The sequence below is a fragment of the Pleurodeles waltl genome, chromosome 10 (genome assembly GCF_031143425.1).
Source record: "Pleurodeles waltl isolate 20211129_DDA chromosome 10, aPleWal1.hap1.20221129, whole genome shotgun sequence".
Lineage (NCBI taxonomy): Eukaryota > Metazoa > Chordata > Amphibia > Caudata > Salamandridae > Pleurodeles > Pleurodeles waltl.
In genome coordinates this window covers 229,857,562-229,877,408 of record NC_090449.1, presented here as the reverse complement: position 1 = coordinate 229,877,408, position 19,847 = coordinate 229,857,562, and the positions used below count along the sequence as shown (strand labels likewise).

Genomic DNA, 19,847 nt, shown 5'->3' with positions numbered 1-19,847 from the left:
ACACTCACCCCCAGTCACAGATCTGGGTTTAATCCATCGTTCTTTTGTTCACCGTGCCACTCCAGGTTGGACCCAGCCAAATGCAAATCAGTCTTGACCCTGTTCCTCATGGGAACAGTCCAGCCCGAACTACCAAGCCAGGTCCTCACTGGACCGGAAACAAGCATCCTGGGACCGGTTTCAGGGTTTCACCCTTCATCAGCCAGGCTAGCTTGAATCCAGTAGCACAGTGAGCAAGGGACCCATGTCTGGGCGTACCCTTCCCACTTAGGGCAAGTTTAGCAACACAAAAGTATGATGGACGGCGTGCTGAACAATGCAATCACTCACCCCCAGTCACAGATCTGGGTTTAATCCATCGTTCTTTTGCTCACCGTGCCACCCCAGGTTGGACCCAGCCAAATGCAAATCAGTCTTGACCCTGTTCCTCATGGGAACAGTCCAGCCCGAACTGCCAAGCCAGGTCCTCACTGGACTGGAAACAAGCATCCTGGGACCGGTTTCAGGGTTTCACCCTTCATCAACCAGGCTAGCTTGAATCCAGTGGCACAGTGAGCAAGAGACCCACGACTGGGCATACCCTTCCCACTTAGGGCAAGTTTAGCAACACAAAGGATGATGGACGGAGTGCTGAACAATGCAAACACTCACCCCCAGTCACAGATCTGGGTTTAATCCATCGTTCTTTTGCTCACCGTGCCACCGCAGGTTGGACCCAGCCAAATGCAAATCAGTCTTGACCCTGTTCCTCATGGGAACAGTCCAGCCCGAACTGCCAAGCCAGGTCCTCATTGGACCGGAAACAAGCATCCTGGGACCAGTTTCAGGGTTTCACCCTTCATCAGCCAGGCTAGCTTGAATCCAGTGGCACAGTGAGCAAGGGACCCACGTCTGGGCATACCCTTCCCACTTAGGGCAAGTTTAGCAACACAAAAGGATGATGGATGGAGTGCTGAACAATCCAAACACTCACTCTCCCAGTCACAGATCTGGGTTTAATCCATCGTTCTTTTGCTCACCGTGCCACCGCAGGTTGGACCCAGCCAAATGCAAATCAGTCTTGACCCTGTTCCTCATGGGAACAGTCCAGCCCGAACTGCCAAGCCAGGTCCTCACTGGACCGGAAACAAGCATCCTGGGACTGGTTTCAGGGTTTCACCCTTCATCAGCCAGTCTAGCTTGAATCCAGTAGCACAGTGAGCAAGGGACCCACGTCTGGGCATACCCTTCCCACTTAGGGCAAGATTAGCAACACAAAAGGATGATGGACGGAGTGCTGAACAATGCAAACACTCACCCCCAGTCACAGATCTGGGCTTAATCCATCGTTCTTTTGCTCACCGTGCCACCCCAGGTTGGACCCAGCCAAATGCAAATCAGTTTTGACCCTGTTCCTCATGGGAACAGTCCAGCCCGAACTGCCAAGGCAGGTCCTCACTGGACGGGAAACAAGCATCCTGGGACCGGTTTCAGGGTTTCACCCTTCATTAGCCAGGCTATCTTGAATCCAGTGGCACAGTGAGCAAGGGACCCACGTCTGGGCATACCCTTCCCACTTAGGGCAAGTTTAGCAACACAAAAGGATGATGGACGGAGTGCTGAACAATGCAACCACTCACCCCCAGTCACAGATCTGGGTTTAATCCATCGTTCTTTTGCTCACCGTGCCACCGCAGGTTGGACCCAGCCAAATGCAAATCAGTCTTGACCCTGTTCCTCATGGGAACAGTCCAGCCCGAACTGCCAAGCCAGGTCCTCACTGGACCGGAAACAAGCATCCTGGGACTGGTTTCAGGGTTTCACCCTTCATCAGCCAGTCTAGCTTGAATCCAGTGGCACAGTGAGCAAGGGACCCACGTCTGGGCATACCCTTCCCACTTAGGGCAAGATTAGCAACACAAAAGGATGATGGACGGAGTGCTGAACAATGCAAACACTCACCCCCAGTCAAAGATCTGGGTTTAATCCATCGTTCTTTTGCTCACCGTGCCACCCCAGGTTGGACCCAGCCAAATGCAAATCAGTTTTGACCGTGTTCCTCATGGGAACAGTCCAGCCCGAACTGCCAAGCCAGGTCCTCACTGGACGGGAAACAAGCATCCTGGGACCGGTTTCAGGGTTTCACCCTTCATCAGCCAGGCTATCTTGAATCCAGTGGCACAGTGAGCAAGGGACCCACGTCTGGGCATACCTCTCCCACTTAGGGCAAGTTTAGCAACACGAAAGGATGATGGACGAAGTGCTAACCAATGCAAACACTCACCCCCAGTCACAGATCTGGGTTTAATCCATAATTCTTTTGGTCACTGTGCCACCCCAGGTTGGACCCAGCCAAATGCAAATCAGGCTTGACCCTGTTCCTCATGGGAACAGTCCAGCCCGAACTGCCAAGCCAGGTCCTCACTGGACCGGAAACAAGCATCCTGGGACCGGTTTCAGGGTTTTACCCTTGATCAGCCAGGCTAGCTTGAATCCAGTGGCACAGTGAGTAAGGGACCCACGTCTGGGCATACCCTTCTCACTTAGGGCAAGTTTAGCAACACAAAAGGATGATGGACGGAGTGCTGAACAATCCAAACACTCACTCTCCCAGTCACAGATCTGGGATTAATCCATCGTTCTTTTGCTCACCATGCCACCGCAGGTTGGACCCAGCCAAATGCAAATCAGTCTTGACCCTGTTCCTCATGGGAACAGTCCAGCCCGAACTGCCAAGCCAGGTCCTCACTGGACCGGAAACAAGCATCCTGTGACTGGTTTCAGGGTTTCACCCTTCATCAGCCAGTCTAGCTTGAATCCAGTAGCACAGTGAGCAAGGGACCCACGTCTGGGCATACCCTTCCCACTTAGGGCAAGATTAGCAACACAAAAGGATGATGGACGGAGTGCTGAACAATGCAAACACTCACCTCCAGTCACAGATCTGGGTTTAATCCATCGTTCTTTTGCTCACCGTGCCACCCCAGGTTGGACCCAGCCAAATGCAAATCAGTTTTGACCCTGTTCCTCATGGGAACAGTCCAGCCCGAACTGCCAAGGCAGGTCCTCACTGGACGGGAAACAAGCATCCTGGGACCGGTTTCAGGGTTTCACCCTTCATTAGCCAGGCTATCTTGAATCCAGTGGCACAGTGAGCAAGGGACCCACGTCTGGGCATACCCTTCCCACTTAGGGCAAGTTTAGCAACACAAAAGGATGATGGACGGAGTGCTGAACAATGCAACCACTCACCCCCAGTCACAGATCTGGGTTTAATCCATCGTTCTTTTGCTCACCGCGCCACCGCAGGTTGGACCCAGCCAAATGCAAATCAGTCTTGACCCTGTTCCTCATGGGAACAGTCCAGCCCGAACTGCCAAGCCAGGTCCTCACTGGACCGGAAACAAGCATCCTGGGACTGGTTTCAGGGTTTCACCCTTCATCAGCCAGTCTAGCTTGAATCCAGTGGCACAGTGAGCAAGGGACCCACGTCTGGGCATACCCTTCCCACTTAGGGCAAGATTAGCAACACAAAAGGATGATGGACGGAGTGCTGAACAATGCAAACACTCACCCCCAGTCAAAGATCTGGGTTTAATCCATCGTTCTTTTGCTCACCGTGCCACCCCAGGTTGGACCCAGCCAAATGCAAATCAGTTTTGACCGTGTTCCTCATGGGAACAGTCCAGCCCGAACTGCCAAGCCAGGTCCTCACTGGACGGGAAACAAGCATCCTGGGACCGGTTTCAGGGTTTCACCCTTCATCAGCCAGGCTATCTTGAATCCAGTGGCACAGTGAGCAAGGGACCCACGTCTGGGCATACCTTTCCCACTTAGGGCAAGTTTAGCAACACGAAAGGATGATGGACGGAGTGCTAATCAATGCAAACACTCACCCCCAGTCACAGATCTGGGTTTAATCCATAATTATTTTGGTCACTGTGCCACCCCAGGTTGGACCCAGCCAAATGCAAATCAGGCTTGACCCTGTTCCTCATGGGAACAGTCCAGCCCGAACTGCCAAGCCAGGTCCTCACTGGACCGGAAACAAGCATCCTGGGACCGGTTTCAGGGTTTTACCCTTGATCAGCCAGGCTAGCTTGAATCCAGTGGCACAGTGAGTAAGGGACCCACGTCTGGGCATACCCTTCTCGCTTAGGGCAAGTTTAGCAACACAAAAGGATGATGGACGGAGTGCTGAACAATGCAAACACTCACCCCCAGTCACAGATCTGGGTTTAATCCATCGTTCTTTTGTTCACCGTGCCACTCCAGGTTGGACCCAGCCAAATGCAAATCAGTCTTGAACCTGTTCCTCATGGGAACAGTCCAGCCTGAACTACCAAGCCAGGTCCTCACTGGACCGGAAACAAGCATCCTGGGACCGGTTTCAGGGTTTCACCCTTCATCAGCCAGGCTAGCTTAAATCCAGTGGCACAGTGAGCAAGGGAGCCATGTCTGGGCATACCCTTCCCACTTAGGGCAAGTTTAGCAACACAAAAGGATGATGGACGGTGTGCTGAACAATGCAATCACTCACCCCCAGTCACAGATCTGGGTTTAATCCATCGTTCTTTTGCTCACCGTGCCACCCCAGGTTGGACCCAGCCAAATGCAAATCAGTCTTGACCCTGTTCCTCATGGGAACAGTCCAGCCCGAACTGCCAAGCCAGGTCCTCACTGGACTGGAAACAAGCATCCTGGGACCGGTTTCAGGGTTTCAACCTTCATCAACCAGGCTAGCTTGAATCCAGTGGCACAGTGAGCAAGAGACCCACGACTGGGCATACCTTTCCCACTTAGGGCAAGTTTAGCAACACAAAGGATGATGGACGGAGTGCTGAACAATGCAAACACTCACCCCCAGTTACAGATCTGGGTTTAATCCATCGTTCTTTTGCTCACCGTGCCACCCCAGGTTGGACCCAGCCAAATACAAATCAGTCTTGACCCTGTTCCTCATGGGAACAGTCCAGCCCGAACTGCCAAGCCAGGTCCTCATTGGACCGGAAACAAGCATCCTGGGACCAGTTTCAGGGTTTCACCCTTCATCAGCCAGGCTAGCTTGAATCCAGTGGCACAGTGAGCAAGGGACCAACGTCTGGGCATACCCTTCCCACTTAGGGCAAGTTTAGCAACACAAAAGGATGACGGACGGAGTGCTGAACAATGCAAACACTCACCCCCAGTCACAGATCTGGGTTTAATCCATCGTTCTTTTGCTCATCGTGCCACCGCAGGTTGGACCCAGCCAAATTCAAATCAGTCTTGACCCTGTTCCTCATGGGAACAGTCCAGCCCGAACTGCCAAGCCAGGTCCTCATTGGACCGGAAACAAGCATCCTGGGACCAGTTTCAGGGTTTCACCCTTCATCAGCCAGGCTAGCTTGAATCCAGTGGCACAGTGAGCAAGGGACCAACGTCTGGGCATACCCTTCCCACTTAGGGCAAGTTTAGCAACACAAAAGGATGACGGACGGAGTGCTGAACAATGCAAACACTCACCCCCAGTCACAGATCTGGGTTTAATCCATAATTCTTTTGGTCACCGTGCCACCCCAGGTTGGACCCAGCCAAATGCAAATCAGGCTTGACCCTGTTCCTCATGGGAACAGTCCAGCCCGAACTGCCAAGCCAGGTCCTCACTGGACCGGAAACAAGCATCCTGGGACCGGTTTCAGGGTTTTACCCTTGATCAGCCAGGCTAGCTTGAATCCAGTGGCACAGTGAGTAAGGGACCTACGTCTGGGCATACCCTTCTCACTTAGGGCAAGTTTAGCAACACAAAAGGATGATGGACGGAGTGCTGAACAATGCAAACACTCACCCCCAGTCACAGATCTGGGTTTAATCCATCGTTCTTTTGTTCACCGTGCCACTCCAGGTTGGACCCAGCCAAATGCAAATCAGTCTTGACCCTGTTCCTCATGGGAACAGTCCAGCCCGAACTACCAAGCCAGGTCCTCACTGGACCGGAAACAAGCATCCTGGGACCGGTTTCAGGGTTTCACCCTTCATCAGCCAGGCTAGCTTGAATCCAGTAGCACAGTGAGCAAGGGACCCATGTCTGGGCATACCCTTCCCACTTAGGGCAAGTTTAGCAACACAAAAGGATGATGGACAGCGTGCTGAACAATGCAATCACTCACCCCCAGTCACAGATCTGGGTTTAATCCATCGTTCTTTTGCTCACCGTGCCACCCCAGGTTGGACCCAGCCAAATGCAAATCAGTCTTGACCCTGTTCCTCACGGGAACAGTCCAGCCCGACCTGCCAAGCCAGGTCCTCACTGGACTGGAAACAAGCATCCTGGGACCGGTTTCAGGGTTTCACCCTTCATCAACCAGGCTAGCTTGAATCCAGTGGCACAGTGAGCAAGAGACCCACGACTGGGCATACCCTTCCCACTTAGGGCAAGTTTAGCAACACAAAGGATGATGGACGGAGTGCTGAACAATGCAAACACTCACCCCCAGTCACAGATCTGGGTTTAATCCATCGTTCTTTTGCTCACCGTGCCACCGCAGGTTGGACCCAGCCAAATGCAAATCAGTCTTGACCCTGTTCCTCATGGGAACAGTCCAGCCCGAACTGCCAAGCCAGGTCCTCATTGGACCGGAAACAAGCATCCTGGGACCAGTTTCAGGGTTTCACCCTTCATCAGCCAGGCTAGCTTGAATCCAGTGGCACAGTGAGCAAGGGACCCACGTCTGGGCATACCCTTCCCACTTAGGGCAAGTTTAGCAACACAAAAGGATGATGGACGGAGTGCTGAACAATCCAAACACTCACTCTCCCAGTCACAGATCTGGGTTTAATCCATTGTTCTTTTGCTCACCGTGCCACCGCAGGTTGGACCCAGCCAAATGCAAATCAGTCTTGACCCTGTTCCTCATGGGAACAGTCCAGCCCGAACTGCCAAGCCAGGTCCTCACTGGACCGGAAACAAGCATCCTGGGACTGGTTTCAGGGTTTCACCCTTCATCAGCCAGTCTAGCTTGAATCCAGTAGCACAGTGAGCAAGGGACCCACGTCTGGGCATACCCTTCCCACTTAGGGCAAGATTAGCAACACAAAAGGATGATGGACGGAGTGCTGAACAATGCAAACACTCACCCCCAGTCACAGATCTGGGTTTAATCCATCGTTCTTTTGCTCACCGTGCCACCCCAGGTTGGACCCAGCCAAATGCAAATCAGTTTTGACCCTGTTCCTCATGGGAACAGTCCAGCCCGAACTGCCAAGGCAGGTCCTCACTGGACGGGAAACAAGCATCCTGGGACCGGTTTCAGGGTTTCACCCTTCATTAGCCAGGCTATCTTGAATCCAGTGGCACAGTGAGCAAGGGACCCACGTCTGGGCATACCCTTCCCACTTAGGGCAAGTTTAGCAACACAAAAGGATGATGGACGGAGTGCTGAACAATGCAACCACTCACCCCCAGTCACAGATCTGGGTTTAATCCATCGTTCTTTTGCTCACCGTGCCACCGCAGGTTGGACCCAGCCAAATGCAAATCAGTCTTGACCCTGTTCCTCATGGGAACAGTCCAGCCCGAACTGCCAAGCCAGGTCCTCACTGGACCGGAAACAAGCATCCTGGGACTGGTTTCAGGGTTTCACCCTTCATCAGCCAGTCTAGCTTGAATCCAGTGGCACAGTGAGCAAGAGACCCACGTTCAGGCCTCTTCTGATCAACCATAGGTCCACTAGTGTTTTGTGAAGGTGACTGGGAAATGTACATTTATGCCTGACACAAGCCTGTGGGGGGCGGTGACTACCTAACCAATGGGTAAAGGTTTGCATAGGTTACCCTGCCCTGCATCCTAGGGCCAACAACCAAACTTCACTGAATCTCAAGGTCAGTACCCATCATACAGCACTTCACCATGGGGGTGGAAACCAATAACACTCCATTGCATTGTAGAGACAGGAATTCACCACCCTTCAGTATAGGGATTATAACCCACCACAGCATAATTCACGACCTACTTGGGGCACTACCCTACCCCACTACACTGCATGGCAGAGGCATCAATACTTCATTTTGTCTATTAGCGATCGTAGCTCTTTCCCACCCAACTCTACCACTACTTAGAGCACAAACCAACCTACTCTCTTTCATGAAATAGTTCAAAACACATATATTCTGATTACAACTGAATTAAATAGCCATTTATTCAATGTCCTCTGTTGCTTTTTCTACTGTCTTATCAGCTTAAATGTGTTGTTGTGCCTATCTTCATTTGTGTCATCCAGCAGTATGCCTCATTGAAAACTATTGATATTTAAAGTGTATTAACTATTTCTAGGTATAACAGAGCTGTAGTAAAATGAAAGTAAACTTAGCTCAATCACTAGCTCCTGACGAGATCAACTCACCACACAGCACATGAAGGATACTAATCTACCAAATTGCAATTCACCATAAACACACTGTTCTATCCCAGTAGAGACACTACTTTGCTACCATGCATCATAGAGGCACTCTCTAATCACTCTGAACTACATTCTAGGGAAACTACAGCACCATACTGCACCATGCCATATAGTCTTTAACTGACCACCTTGAACCAAACAGCTACACTGCATGGTTTCCTCGCAACACTACTCCTCACAATGCACTTCTAAGCATACTAAATGCCCAACTATACTGTGTTGCATCCCGAGCACAGAAACCCATTGTAATGAATTCTACACTAGTGTGCACTGCCTTTTAGGTTCACTAATACAATACACTCCACCCAATGGAATCTTACCCACCACATTTAAATGCATCCTAGTGACACTAAGCAATCACACTTCATTGTGCTCTCAGGACACTAAACCACTGAGATGCAAGGTATTGTTTGAAAACCAGTCAATCACCCTGCACTTAGTTTTAGTGAGAGTAATCTCAGGTGGGCAAATACTGCATAATATAATTCTAAATCTGGAGCAGTGCTTAATTTGAGCTGATAGTTTTCAGCCCTTAATTGTCAACATCGGCACTTATGACAGCTTGCCATGTGGTGGCATTGTCTGTCTCATTTGCAAATGAATACACCAACTGTTGTGTATTAATTCAATATTCATTAAAAAGGACTAATACCTGCTGGCCAAGCCATTCTTAATTTGCTGAGTGCCTGGAATAGTCTGGTTTGTCACACTTCCAGGAATGTGATGGTTAGTGCTTGTGTAGGTTATGTCACTGCCCGTGCTGGCAGGGGCGATGGGTGGTGCAACCAGCCATGGCCTAGTGATGACAGACTTGGCACTTATTTTTTTGCAAATTAAGCACTGAATTCGCGAGGAGAAACCACTAGCAGGACTTCCTGCAACATACTAGATCTGTGGTGCAGGAAATTCCACTGGTATATATTGCTTCGAATTTAGCATGCCCTTAAGAAATTGCACTTTTTTCTCTAATCACCCAAATCACTGTATCAAAAATACTATGCCTCCCTGAAATGCACTATATCTTAACAATATAAATCTATCATACTTTGACCTAATAACGCACAACACAATGGGGGTCATTATGAGTTTGGCGGCTGACACTTCACCGCCAGTGCGGTGAAGCCTCGGCTGGCCCTATTATGATTTTCCTGCTGTGCCTGCAGGTGGAAACAGTGTTTTCACCCACCGGCCCACCGGGAAGCAGGGCCTTTACATTGACGCCCGCGCCTAAAGGAGCTTGTGCCAATGTGGCAGTGCGGCGGATGCAGCAGCACCCGTCGCGCATTTCACGGCCTTTAATTTGGGCAGTGAAATGCACAACGGGGCTGCGCATGGGGGCCCCTGCAATGCCCATGCCAAATGCCCCAGGGGGGCCCGAGTCATCCATTCCACCAGCCTTTCCCTGGTGGTGTAATCCACCCAGAAAAGGCTGGCAGAATTGGACTCATAATCTGCCGGGCAGCGCAGCTTGCAGCGCTGCCCTGTCGGATTTGAAACACCAAGACCGCCAAGCTGTCTGGTGGCGGCAGCCTGGCGGTGGTGGCGTTTTCCACCATTGCGTCTCCTCCACAGTAATAATATGGCAGACGGACCGCCACTGCTGTGGCGGTCCTCCCGCCACCTTGAGTCTGGCGGTCCATGCACCTCCAGACTCATAATGAGGCCCTATGTCTAATGGACATTGAGCCCTTAGATTACATCATAGATCATCACAGCTGACTGCAACACACTGCAGCCTATGGACACCAGCCCAAAAGGCTGTTTTGCATCCAAGGGGTATTAGTTCATCACACTACAGTGCATCATATGGACCATTGCACTGCACTGCATCTTAGCTAAAACCAGCCCATCCAACTTCATTGCTGTTTATAGAAGCTATCTAAAGCACAATACACTTCATCACAAAAACACCCAGGAACGCACCACAATGACAATCTGAACGACTCCTGCCAGGGACAAGATAACCAAAAGTACTGATACATGATAATATATTATTTGTTCATATATGTATTTGTGTAGGTGTTTTGTAGGGTGCTGCAATGATGCCTGAACAAATATATGAAAACTAAAGGAAATAAAATGTTTTTCTTATATACTTTCACCTATTCCCTTCTACCGAAATGTGAACAGTTTGCTGTGTCCACAAAATAAAACTTGTACAAAACCCAATAGCAGCTCTCGGGGTGCGAAAGGGGTGGCGTGCTGAGGAGTGAATCAACAATAATTTAATTTAAAAAAACAACCTACCTTCACTCACCACCACGCTGCTCCTCTCCTCCGTTACAGGCTGCAGGCACAAACTCCCAGCCTGCCCTGCAGCCAATCCTGACGCTGCTCAGACCAGCGTAAGGATTGGCTGGGACCGCCCAACTGTGTTGCTGGGCTGGAGAGAGCCCATTGTGCATGTGTGTTTGGTTGGCCTGAGACATCCGGCCAAACATACATGAGCAGTAAGGGCACTGCTCCTCACCCCCATGGCCCACCTCAGTTTATTATCGTTTTCTGGAAAAGGTTTTGCACCTGCCGCTGCTGGCAGGAGGGTGACGCTCCTCCATCCTAACAGAGGAGCTACCCCTGACAAAAATGAAAATAGTGCATTCTACAGCATTCACAAGCTCTTACGTGATCAGTCATTTACAAAAACCTGACCTGTTGGCTTTGTCAGTGCGTCTTCTCTGTTATTCTGGCTACTGAAAATTGCACAGACAGGGTGAGGTATTCACAGCAGGGGAACGGAATCACAGTTGGATATCTTACAGTTATGCCTACATATATACACAAGTGAATTGCCTAGTGCCTGCTACAGATTTCAATAGTCTTTAATGTTTAAAACAAGGAATTACAGTGGTGAAATGAAACATTAGGTCAAGGCAACACGTTAAAATACAACTGTGGGGCTCTACTTTTTAATTCCAGCCATAAAAACAGTAATGTATTGTTATCTTTTATTGGAATTTTCTCTCCCTCTTTAATTCACATCATAACAAAGGTATTTAAAAGAAGACGCATCTTTGCTTTTCATCAATGCCCAGCATTTAACGTGGATTATAAAACTAGCGCTTAGAATGTTTCTAAGCGTTTCCAATTTTGGAAATGCAAAGAAAGGATGTGTTTTGCCCAGGATCACACCCCATGGGTAAGTTAAGCAGGGAACCCAAATTTAGACATTCGTTTATCCTGGTTGCACATTCAACAACGTTGTGTCCAGTTCACAAAGATTTTGAGGTGAGCGTGTGCGACTTCCTGTTTTAGTACTAGTTTACTCCTGAATTCCAGGACTAAGCCATCAGCTAGCTCTTGTCTTAGGGCTGGAATTTGGTAGTAAGCAAGAAGTAGTAGAAGAGTAAGTCACACCTACTCACAGCAACGTTTTTATGAATCAGGCCCATAGACACTAAACTACATCTATTCCTTACTGATCAGAAAATACCTTGTTTGCTCGCCTGAGTTATCAAGGCTCATGTGAGCATGATGCTCGGTCACCGAGAACAACTGGTAAATGGGAAGGCTGCTGGAATAAAAGACACTCAAGCGCTGATGTAAGACTAAGAAGGCCGTATTCAGAATGTAGGGGATGCAGGATTTATTCCAAATAGAGGGGGATGTAGCATCAACTCTGTATTGGTTGGCGTAGAAGGCCTCTTCACTCTACACACAATGGTGAAATATCTACCACTTTTTGACAGATGTCCTGTCTTTTTGACAGATGTCCTGCATCCATCAAATTCTAAATAAGACCCGCAGTTTCCACAAATGATGCAAGATACTGCAAATTAAATTTGAAGGCATTATTGGCCTATTTACCTAAAATATTACCTCATAAGTGGGATTTTTATGGTACGTGGGGATAATGTCCAGGTCAGAAAGGTATTAAAGAAAGGAGTGAATTAATTAAAAAAATGTTTTAAAAATTCACTTACCTGCTTCTCCGCTGCAGTGCCGCACCACTCCTCTCCTGCTCTGCAGGCTCAGGTTTCCAGACTGCCCTGCAGCCAATCCTGACGCTGCTCAAAGCAGGGTTTAGATTGGCTGGGAGGCAGACTGGGAGCCTGTGCCTTCTCTTCATCCCGGCTTGCCAAACATACATGCGCACTGAGGGTGAGTGCTATAGTTCTTGTCATCCCTAATGCCCCACCCCTTTTACTACAAAACAATAATAAACCTAGTTTATTATCATTTTGTAGTAAATGTTTTGCTGCTGCAGGGGGAGTTGAGGGGGAACGGGGGAAGACATGCTCCTCCGCCATAGCAGAGGATCCGCGCCTGCGTGTGATGGATAGAGTTCACAAGGACCTCCTGCCTGCCTGTGTTCTTGTGAGCTCAGCGAGTGGTCTGACAAAGAAAGCCGTTGATTAAAACGGCACAATACTGGTCTAATCCTAGGCCATGTATCCCTTTCCTTTCATAGCTTTGCAATGTTGACTGTAAATTCGGAGTTGATCGAAGAAGGGGAAGGGATGTATTTACATGGTTGGGCACCTATTGAAACCTCGCTCTTCCCGTTTGTTCCGCAAATGGTGGAGTCAGGTGGAGATTCCTGCCAGCATGTTTTTTTTTAATGAACAGAAGTCTCCCCCATGTCTTTAACAGGGATTACTGCCTGGTGGTACCACTCATTCCAGAATGATGACCTATATATAATCTTTCAGAGTTGTGCTAATACTGACTACATATTTTTTTTTTTACAAGAAAACTCTAAATATGCAGTTATATAATTTGTGGAGCAGATTTACTATAGTGGGTACAACCCTAATTTTGGAGTAAGAAGCTCCGGTGTGTAAACTCTGCTCACAACTGGGAGTGTGTATGGGTGTGTGTGTGCAGGGGTGAAATTTCCTTGTGAGTCTCGCGCTGCATAAATATCTTGACTGATGGAAATATTTGTTAAACTATGAGCTGTGACACTAACCTCCCTGTCAATCTGTTTTTCTCACAGGGCTGTGTTTGCCCCAGCGTGCTTCTCTCACGTGTTGATTACTAAAAGGTGAGATAAAGCTGCTCCGCACATACCCCCTCCCTGGTGGCGGTGGTTGTCACTTAACATGAGTGAATGCCTGCACATCTCTGAAGTGTTAGGTCATGCATTCATTTCTATGGTGGAACTAAACTCCCGAAGATTGAATTTCAAAACACATCTGTACTGCACTTGTTGGCCCTGAACATTCAGCTCTCCATGTCTCTGGTGTGAGCTGCCCTGCCATCTTGTGCAACTTCCTTGTGGACAAAATACTCTAATATGAAAGCGAGAGAAAATAGCGCACAATAATGTTATGCTACACAAAGGTAGTTTTCTGTTAACAACTTGAAAAAAACACTCTCAGAAATCGTCCTTCACAAGACATATTGGTACAACAATGTGAAAAATGTCATAACATGTCGGATGCAATGGCTTAGTTTTCTTATTTATTTTCAATTATACTGGTGTCCCTTGCTTTAAAACGTGGCATTTCCTGATGATCTGCTAGTCAAATAGATTTAAAATCAAATTATAACTGCAAATCCATAACATATTTTTTTCACAATGCGGCACTCTCTATCAGCTGCTGCCCAGACATCATTGGGCAATTGACCTCTGCTCTGATGGACAGCCTTGAAAAAGTTGCCTTGCACAGCGGCCTTGAGAGAGACGTGTAGGCCATGTTTAAAACCTGTACTCAGTTAAACTGAGTCAGGCGGCTATGTTCAAAATCTGTACTCATCAAGAATGCCTCAGGAACTGTTTCTCACTTTACATTTTTTAATTTCCTCGTGATAACAAACCCATAATTCAAAATTAACTGTGTACTGTAAGCCTGAATGATAACTTTAAGTCAAGCGCTATCAGCGCAACTCTAATCAACAATACTGACTATATTCATCCTAATACAGAATTAGGTATTGCTTGGGCTATTCTAGTTCACATATGAGTCTGATTCTATTTCATTTACACCACCCACCTGTTGGAAGGGCAACGTACAATTATACAGCCCTCACTTGACTTTGTATGGCCCTGGTGGCAAATGGCACATAATGGAGCTACAGGAGTGCATACTAGTACTCCGCCCTCTAAATAACTACTCACAGGGCCAATACTTTCATCAAGCAAGGTAACGTAGCAGCCTTAGGGTGCCACCCATTGTTGGTCCCAAGTTACTATAAAAGACCCACAAAATCAGCTTATTTTCAATATATGGTATGCGCTCTAAGAGGCAAAGCATTACATTGCCTGGAACACTGGAAATCATCACATCTAGGATTTTAGGTGTTCCTACTCATAATATTCACAAGGCTTAATCATAACATTCACCAAAATAATCACTATATAATTGAGACTCCCTAAATGCTAGATGCTTAAAATAAAATATCACTTAATCTAGTTTATAGTACTCTGCTCACCAGATGTGAACTTAGATTCTGTATTTGTAGTTTAGACACACATTTCCTTCTGCCCCTACTGAATACTAATGTAAGGAAGTGGATTATTATTTTTTAGGGGTGGGTAGCTACCCACCTCAAAGAATAATCACAACCCTTGTCAGGGAAAACCCTAAAAAGAACTAAATTAACCTGATCTTAAATCCCCTGGTAGCTATGGCTCACAACAGACATGCCTAACTTAAAGCCAATGTGTAATGTATTTATGCAGTACTAAAACAGTAATAAAGTTGAAATGCAAAACACTAACATTGAGAAAATGATTTAGAAAAATGGAGTAAACTTAATAAGAAAATTACACCAAAATTACAAAAATCCTATAAGGAAATCGGAGCTATAATTTTTTGAAGTTTTGAGCAGGAATAGCACTAAGAAACACAAAGTGGCAATGATTGTCAATGGTCACAGCACTTCAGGGCCTAGGTGCAATTTGAGATTGACCATGTTGAAGTGAGATCCTGCTACACCAACCAGGTTCATCCTGGTCAAAGATTTTACCCACTCTCTGCATTCTATTTGCTTAATTTCAGTGCACCCCAAAAGCTATACGTAAACCTAGTTGACCTGTCAAACGGGCAGTAAAACTTGAATATCAAAAGAAGCTCACTGTGATTGGGGCTGTCTGTCTGAGAAGACAACAGAAAGGCACAGCCCAAGGGTCAACTGAAGTTTGCCTGTGACAGGGGAGGCATCTTTGCAGTGTTTCAGAAGTGTTCATATGAAAATCCCCAGCAGATCTGTTAAGCAGGATGTGACATTGAAGCAGAAATTGACACTTTAATGCCATCAAGGATTCTCCCTATCCATTCAGATTGGCCTATTGTTTTGCTCCTGGGAGCAAGTTCACACCTAATTCATGCCTATTTAAATGTATTGGCTGGCCAAAGTGGGAGAACAATTTGCAGATTTAGGCCCAAATTTAAGAAGTCTTAGCACCAGTTTAGCGCAGCCTGAGCATAATTGTTTTACGCTGAGGTGGCCTTTTCCCTGCACCATATTTATGAAGTTGTGCAATGCATGCATTGCACCACTTTGTAACCCTTTGCACTATATTATGTCTGCGCCAGACATAATGTATGCAAAGGAGTTGTTCCCCTGTTAGGGGGTCCGAATAAATGGCGTAAAGAAATCTAAGAGATTTCTGTGCGTCATTTTTTTCAGCACTTTTAACACCTGCTCAGAGCAGGCATTAAAAAGGGGCACACCAGTTTACAATGGGCCCCTAAGAACTGTTCAGGGTTAGCGCCAAAATGTTGGTGCTAACCCTGAACAGTACATCAATAGCGTAAAAAATTCTGACATAATTGACCCCTACCTGCGCCACTGTGCGCCGTATCTTAGATATGGCGCACACATGGTGGCGGTAGGGGGGCTCTAAAGGGCACAAGGAAAGTAGTGCTGCATTTGGTGCAGCGCCACTTTCCTTAAATATGCCCCTTAGTTTCCAGGGATATAAGGCATGGCAAATGTAACTTTTTTAAAGTAATTTTTTCGTAATGTTTAGAACAAATCCAACTTCACTATTGCACTGAATTTTTAATGACAATTAAAAAGAGTTGTTTAAAAATTTGTCTAGCTGGTCCTATTCCTGAAATCCAGGATTAGTATTTAATATTTAATCTCAGTTTTTTTCCAATGGAAAAACCAAATCTCCTACATTGAAAACAGATTTGAGGGCATTTTCACAGTAAGGGCATTTTTAACATTTGACTTTGACATGTCCTACTTTTAAATATCATGCATCCTGCCATTATGGGTAATGAGGCCTACTTATGGGTGGCATGTAAATATTTAAAAGGAAGGTTTAGTCCTGCCAAAAGAGGTTATTTTAACATGTTGAATTTGCAGTTAAAAGCTGCACAGTCAGGCTAGTGGTGGCAAACCTGCAGTCATGTTTAATTTGTCACTTTATAATATGGCATAATGGGTGCTGCAGTCCAGTTGTGATTTTGAAATTACAGGCCTGTGATACTGTGGTACCATATGCTAGGGAATTATATATCAGTTAAATATGCCAATTAGATGGGTACCAATTTCATCTTGTTTAAAGAGGGAACACAGACACTTTACCACTAGGTGGCATGAGTAAAGTGCATAGAGTTCTAAGGTCAACAAAAGCAGCTGAGGCAAAAATCTGTGGAAATACCACACAAAAGATGGCCATGTCCAACAGTAATTAAATATATTAAATGTATTAATGCTCATCAATATGTTACTATCTAAGATAAAGTAGCATTGTGTTATATTGAATTACACTAGTGTTGCCTGACTAGCTTCTTATATATTCCGCCAGATAGTTTATTACAAATGTTATTGTGAGTAATGTGTCCTGTTTTCTTTGCTATTGAGCTCTTCCATTTACCCTCCGCCTTTCCTTTGTTTTGTTGACCAGCAACTGGCTGCAGATTGTGGTGAAAGGCCATTCTGTGGCTAGAGCTTTGCAATGCTGGGAGAGAAGTCTATCTGAAAACAACAAAACAGTCAAGGCACCTATTCGTGGCTGCTCCTTTCACTTGATCGACAACTGCCAGTGGCCCCAGTGCAACCCAACCTGCCCCCCCCTGCAGGACCCCATCACAGGCAAAGAAATAAGCTTCAGGCAAGTTCTTCAGAAGAAGGACGTCGATTATCCCAGGAAGGGCTCTGAACTGCAAGCGGATAACAGCGGCTAAAAGACAACTGCTGCCATCTCTGTGCATTAAAAATAGCTCTTCCGGTCATGTGAAACTATACGATGTCAAGCAAAGGTCAAAGGGCTTCATTAGAGTTTGGGTAAAGATTGGACGCACTGAAGGGTTATAAGTGCCTTGGTGATCATGTGATTTCCTCTTCTGGTCCTGCGTTGCTTCGCCCCACTGCTGGCTCAAATAAGTGGAACCTATTTTTGATTCCTTTGGAATTTCCATCTTTCAGTGAAAAATCCCCTGTCGAGGCCTGACCATGGTTCTTTAATGAGTGAGTCCATGCCGAAGTCTCAGCCTATTACAGTTATAGGCAAAATTGTGGGCTAGAAATGAATAGGAAATGTTGCAGGTTTCATCTTTACAGGAAAGTGTAGCTATATTTGTAGCATTCATTCTTCCTTTTATGTAGCTCAGAAGCCTACCTATACCCCTTTCACATTGTTTAAGGTAAGCAAAAACTACAATAAAGTTGTCTAATTTGCAATACCCTCACAGCAGGCAGAAAGTAATGTGTAAAAAAACGGAAATACTTTTTGATCTTTTTTTTTAGATATTTAACATAGTTTCTTTAATTATTTACTACTTAAATAGACGATGTAAAAATACACATTTTTCTATCAAAAGTTAAGCAATTCTTCTGATGTAACCAGTAGGTGAATAAATGTATGACACGGTCAATGGCTAGAATATTCCATTATTCAATAGTGTTCAGATTTTTCATGCAAAGACGTAAAATAATTCAGTCTGTGTCCAAAACAACATAACATATTCACACTATTCTAATGTATAATATTAAACTATTGTGAGGAAGCTAGGGTTTAAGAGCATTTTCTCAAATAAATGCAGAGATACAAAGTAGATACTTTGTAGTGATTTTCTCATTTTTAATACATTAATTAAATTTGAAGTATTACGCAGGTGAGACAAAAATTTGAATTGAGAAATGAGGGTGGGCATCTTTCAAAAACGCCTCAAAACTATATGCTCTGTTAAGTATTTAATCACATTGAACACAACAAAGGTGACCGAAAATATAAGCGTGAGAGCTGAAATGTGTATCAGGCTTTGGTGAAGAAGGAACATTTTTTTTTTTTCAAAACTCGTGTACATTGTTACTTTTTATCATCTCATATTAACTATTTAAGATTTCAGACATTGCATCGAAGGCCATTTTCCTTTTGAAAAACACATTTTGCTGTGTACACTGCCAAAAAGCTATTGCTTCTCGTAGAGTCATATGAAATGGCTGAGAGAGCTCCAGTCCTCTGGTCCTGTAGCAATTTGCTACCCGAGTCTCCCTTTGTGTTTCAGCATTTCTTGCCCCATACTTGAAGAGTACCGCACTGTATTGGGCAACGTGGCACTACTTTGGGTAAACTTTTGTTACAAGAGGCTGCCTACAGTTTGCCTGTCTTCTTAGCATCCGGCTGAAGACAGCTTTGGCTGTCACCAGTATTCGCAAGATTAATAATACAGATAGAGCCATTCCGATGTTTGCACCATCACTGACTACGTCATGACTACAGTGAGATTCCATTTCATTATTTGACACCCGGGGCTTTCGGCAGCATCATGTGCCCGCTGTGTATATCAGAGGCATATGTTGAAAGCAAGATGTGTTGTCTCTGATATTGCTTGTTTACAGTCTGTTTATGTTGGTGTTTCCCCATAAAATCTATTAAACTCGTGACAAACTCTGCTGTCTTATTTCCTCCCCTAATCCTAATATGTAAAGTGAGTCCTTGTTTGGATTCAGTATGATTCCTAATCGAAAAACGTCAAAATGTATGCTGGTATTTCGAGGTGATTTATTTATATACATATGTAAGTAGATATTTTGTATATTTATGACTATATGAATTTAGTATGTTGTATAGAGAGGTCTCATTTGGACTTTGTAACCGGGAGCCAGTGATTGTATCAGAGTTACAAATAAAAAAGTATTTTAACCAAGTCAAATTTCAGTTTTTTTTGTTCAAAGCTATGAAGTTATATTAAGTAGCATTTTTAACAACAAAAATTGTGTGTGTTGGCATGTGTAGTGAACTGATGTGAAAGAGTGTTTTTGTGATTAGTGAACCTGATCGAATTTCTAACTGCAAGGAGAGGGACTACATTTCTGGCCTAAATTCTGCAGTGTGGCTGGCGGGTGGCCCATCCTCCGATAATAAGGATTACGGAGGGAGAGGGAGTGTCCTTCGAGAACATTGAGAAACACGGGACAAATAGTGTTTAAGACACCATTTTCTATAAACTGGCAAAAAGTCTTGAGGTGCTGAAATATTTCAATACTTTTGTGGTGTGCCATTAAAGCTTTACCTTCCCTAGGAGT

General features: G+C 45.9%; 1 protein-coding gene across 1 annotated transcript in view; it reads left to right on the top strand.

The window, feature by feature from the left end:
• The window catches only part of NOTUM (notum, palmitoleoyl-protein carboxylesterase), a 62,829-nt gene extending 43,379 nt beyond the window's left edge, over positions 1-19,450 (top strand). Inside the window, exons 12-13 of the mRNA XM_069210230.1 lie at positions 13,354-13,401; positions 17,224-19,450. Coding sequence (XP_069066331.1) covers positions 13,354-13,401; positions 17,224-17,503 — 328 coding nt within the window. The 3' untranslated portion in view covers positions 17,504-19,450. The remainder of the gene's footprint in view (positions 1-13,353; positions 13,402-17,223) is intronic.
• Positions 19,451-19,847: the final 397 nt, after the last annotated feature.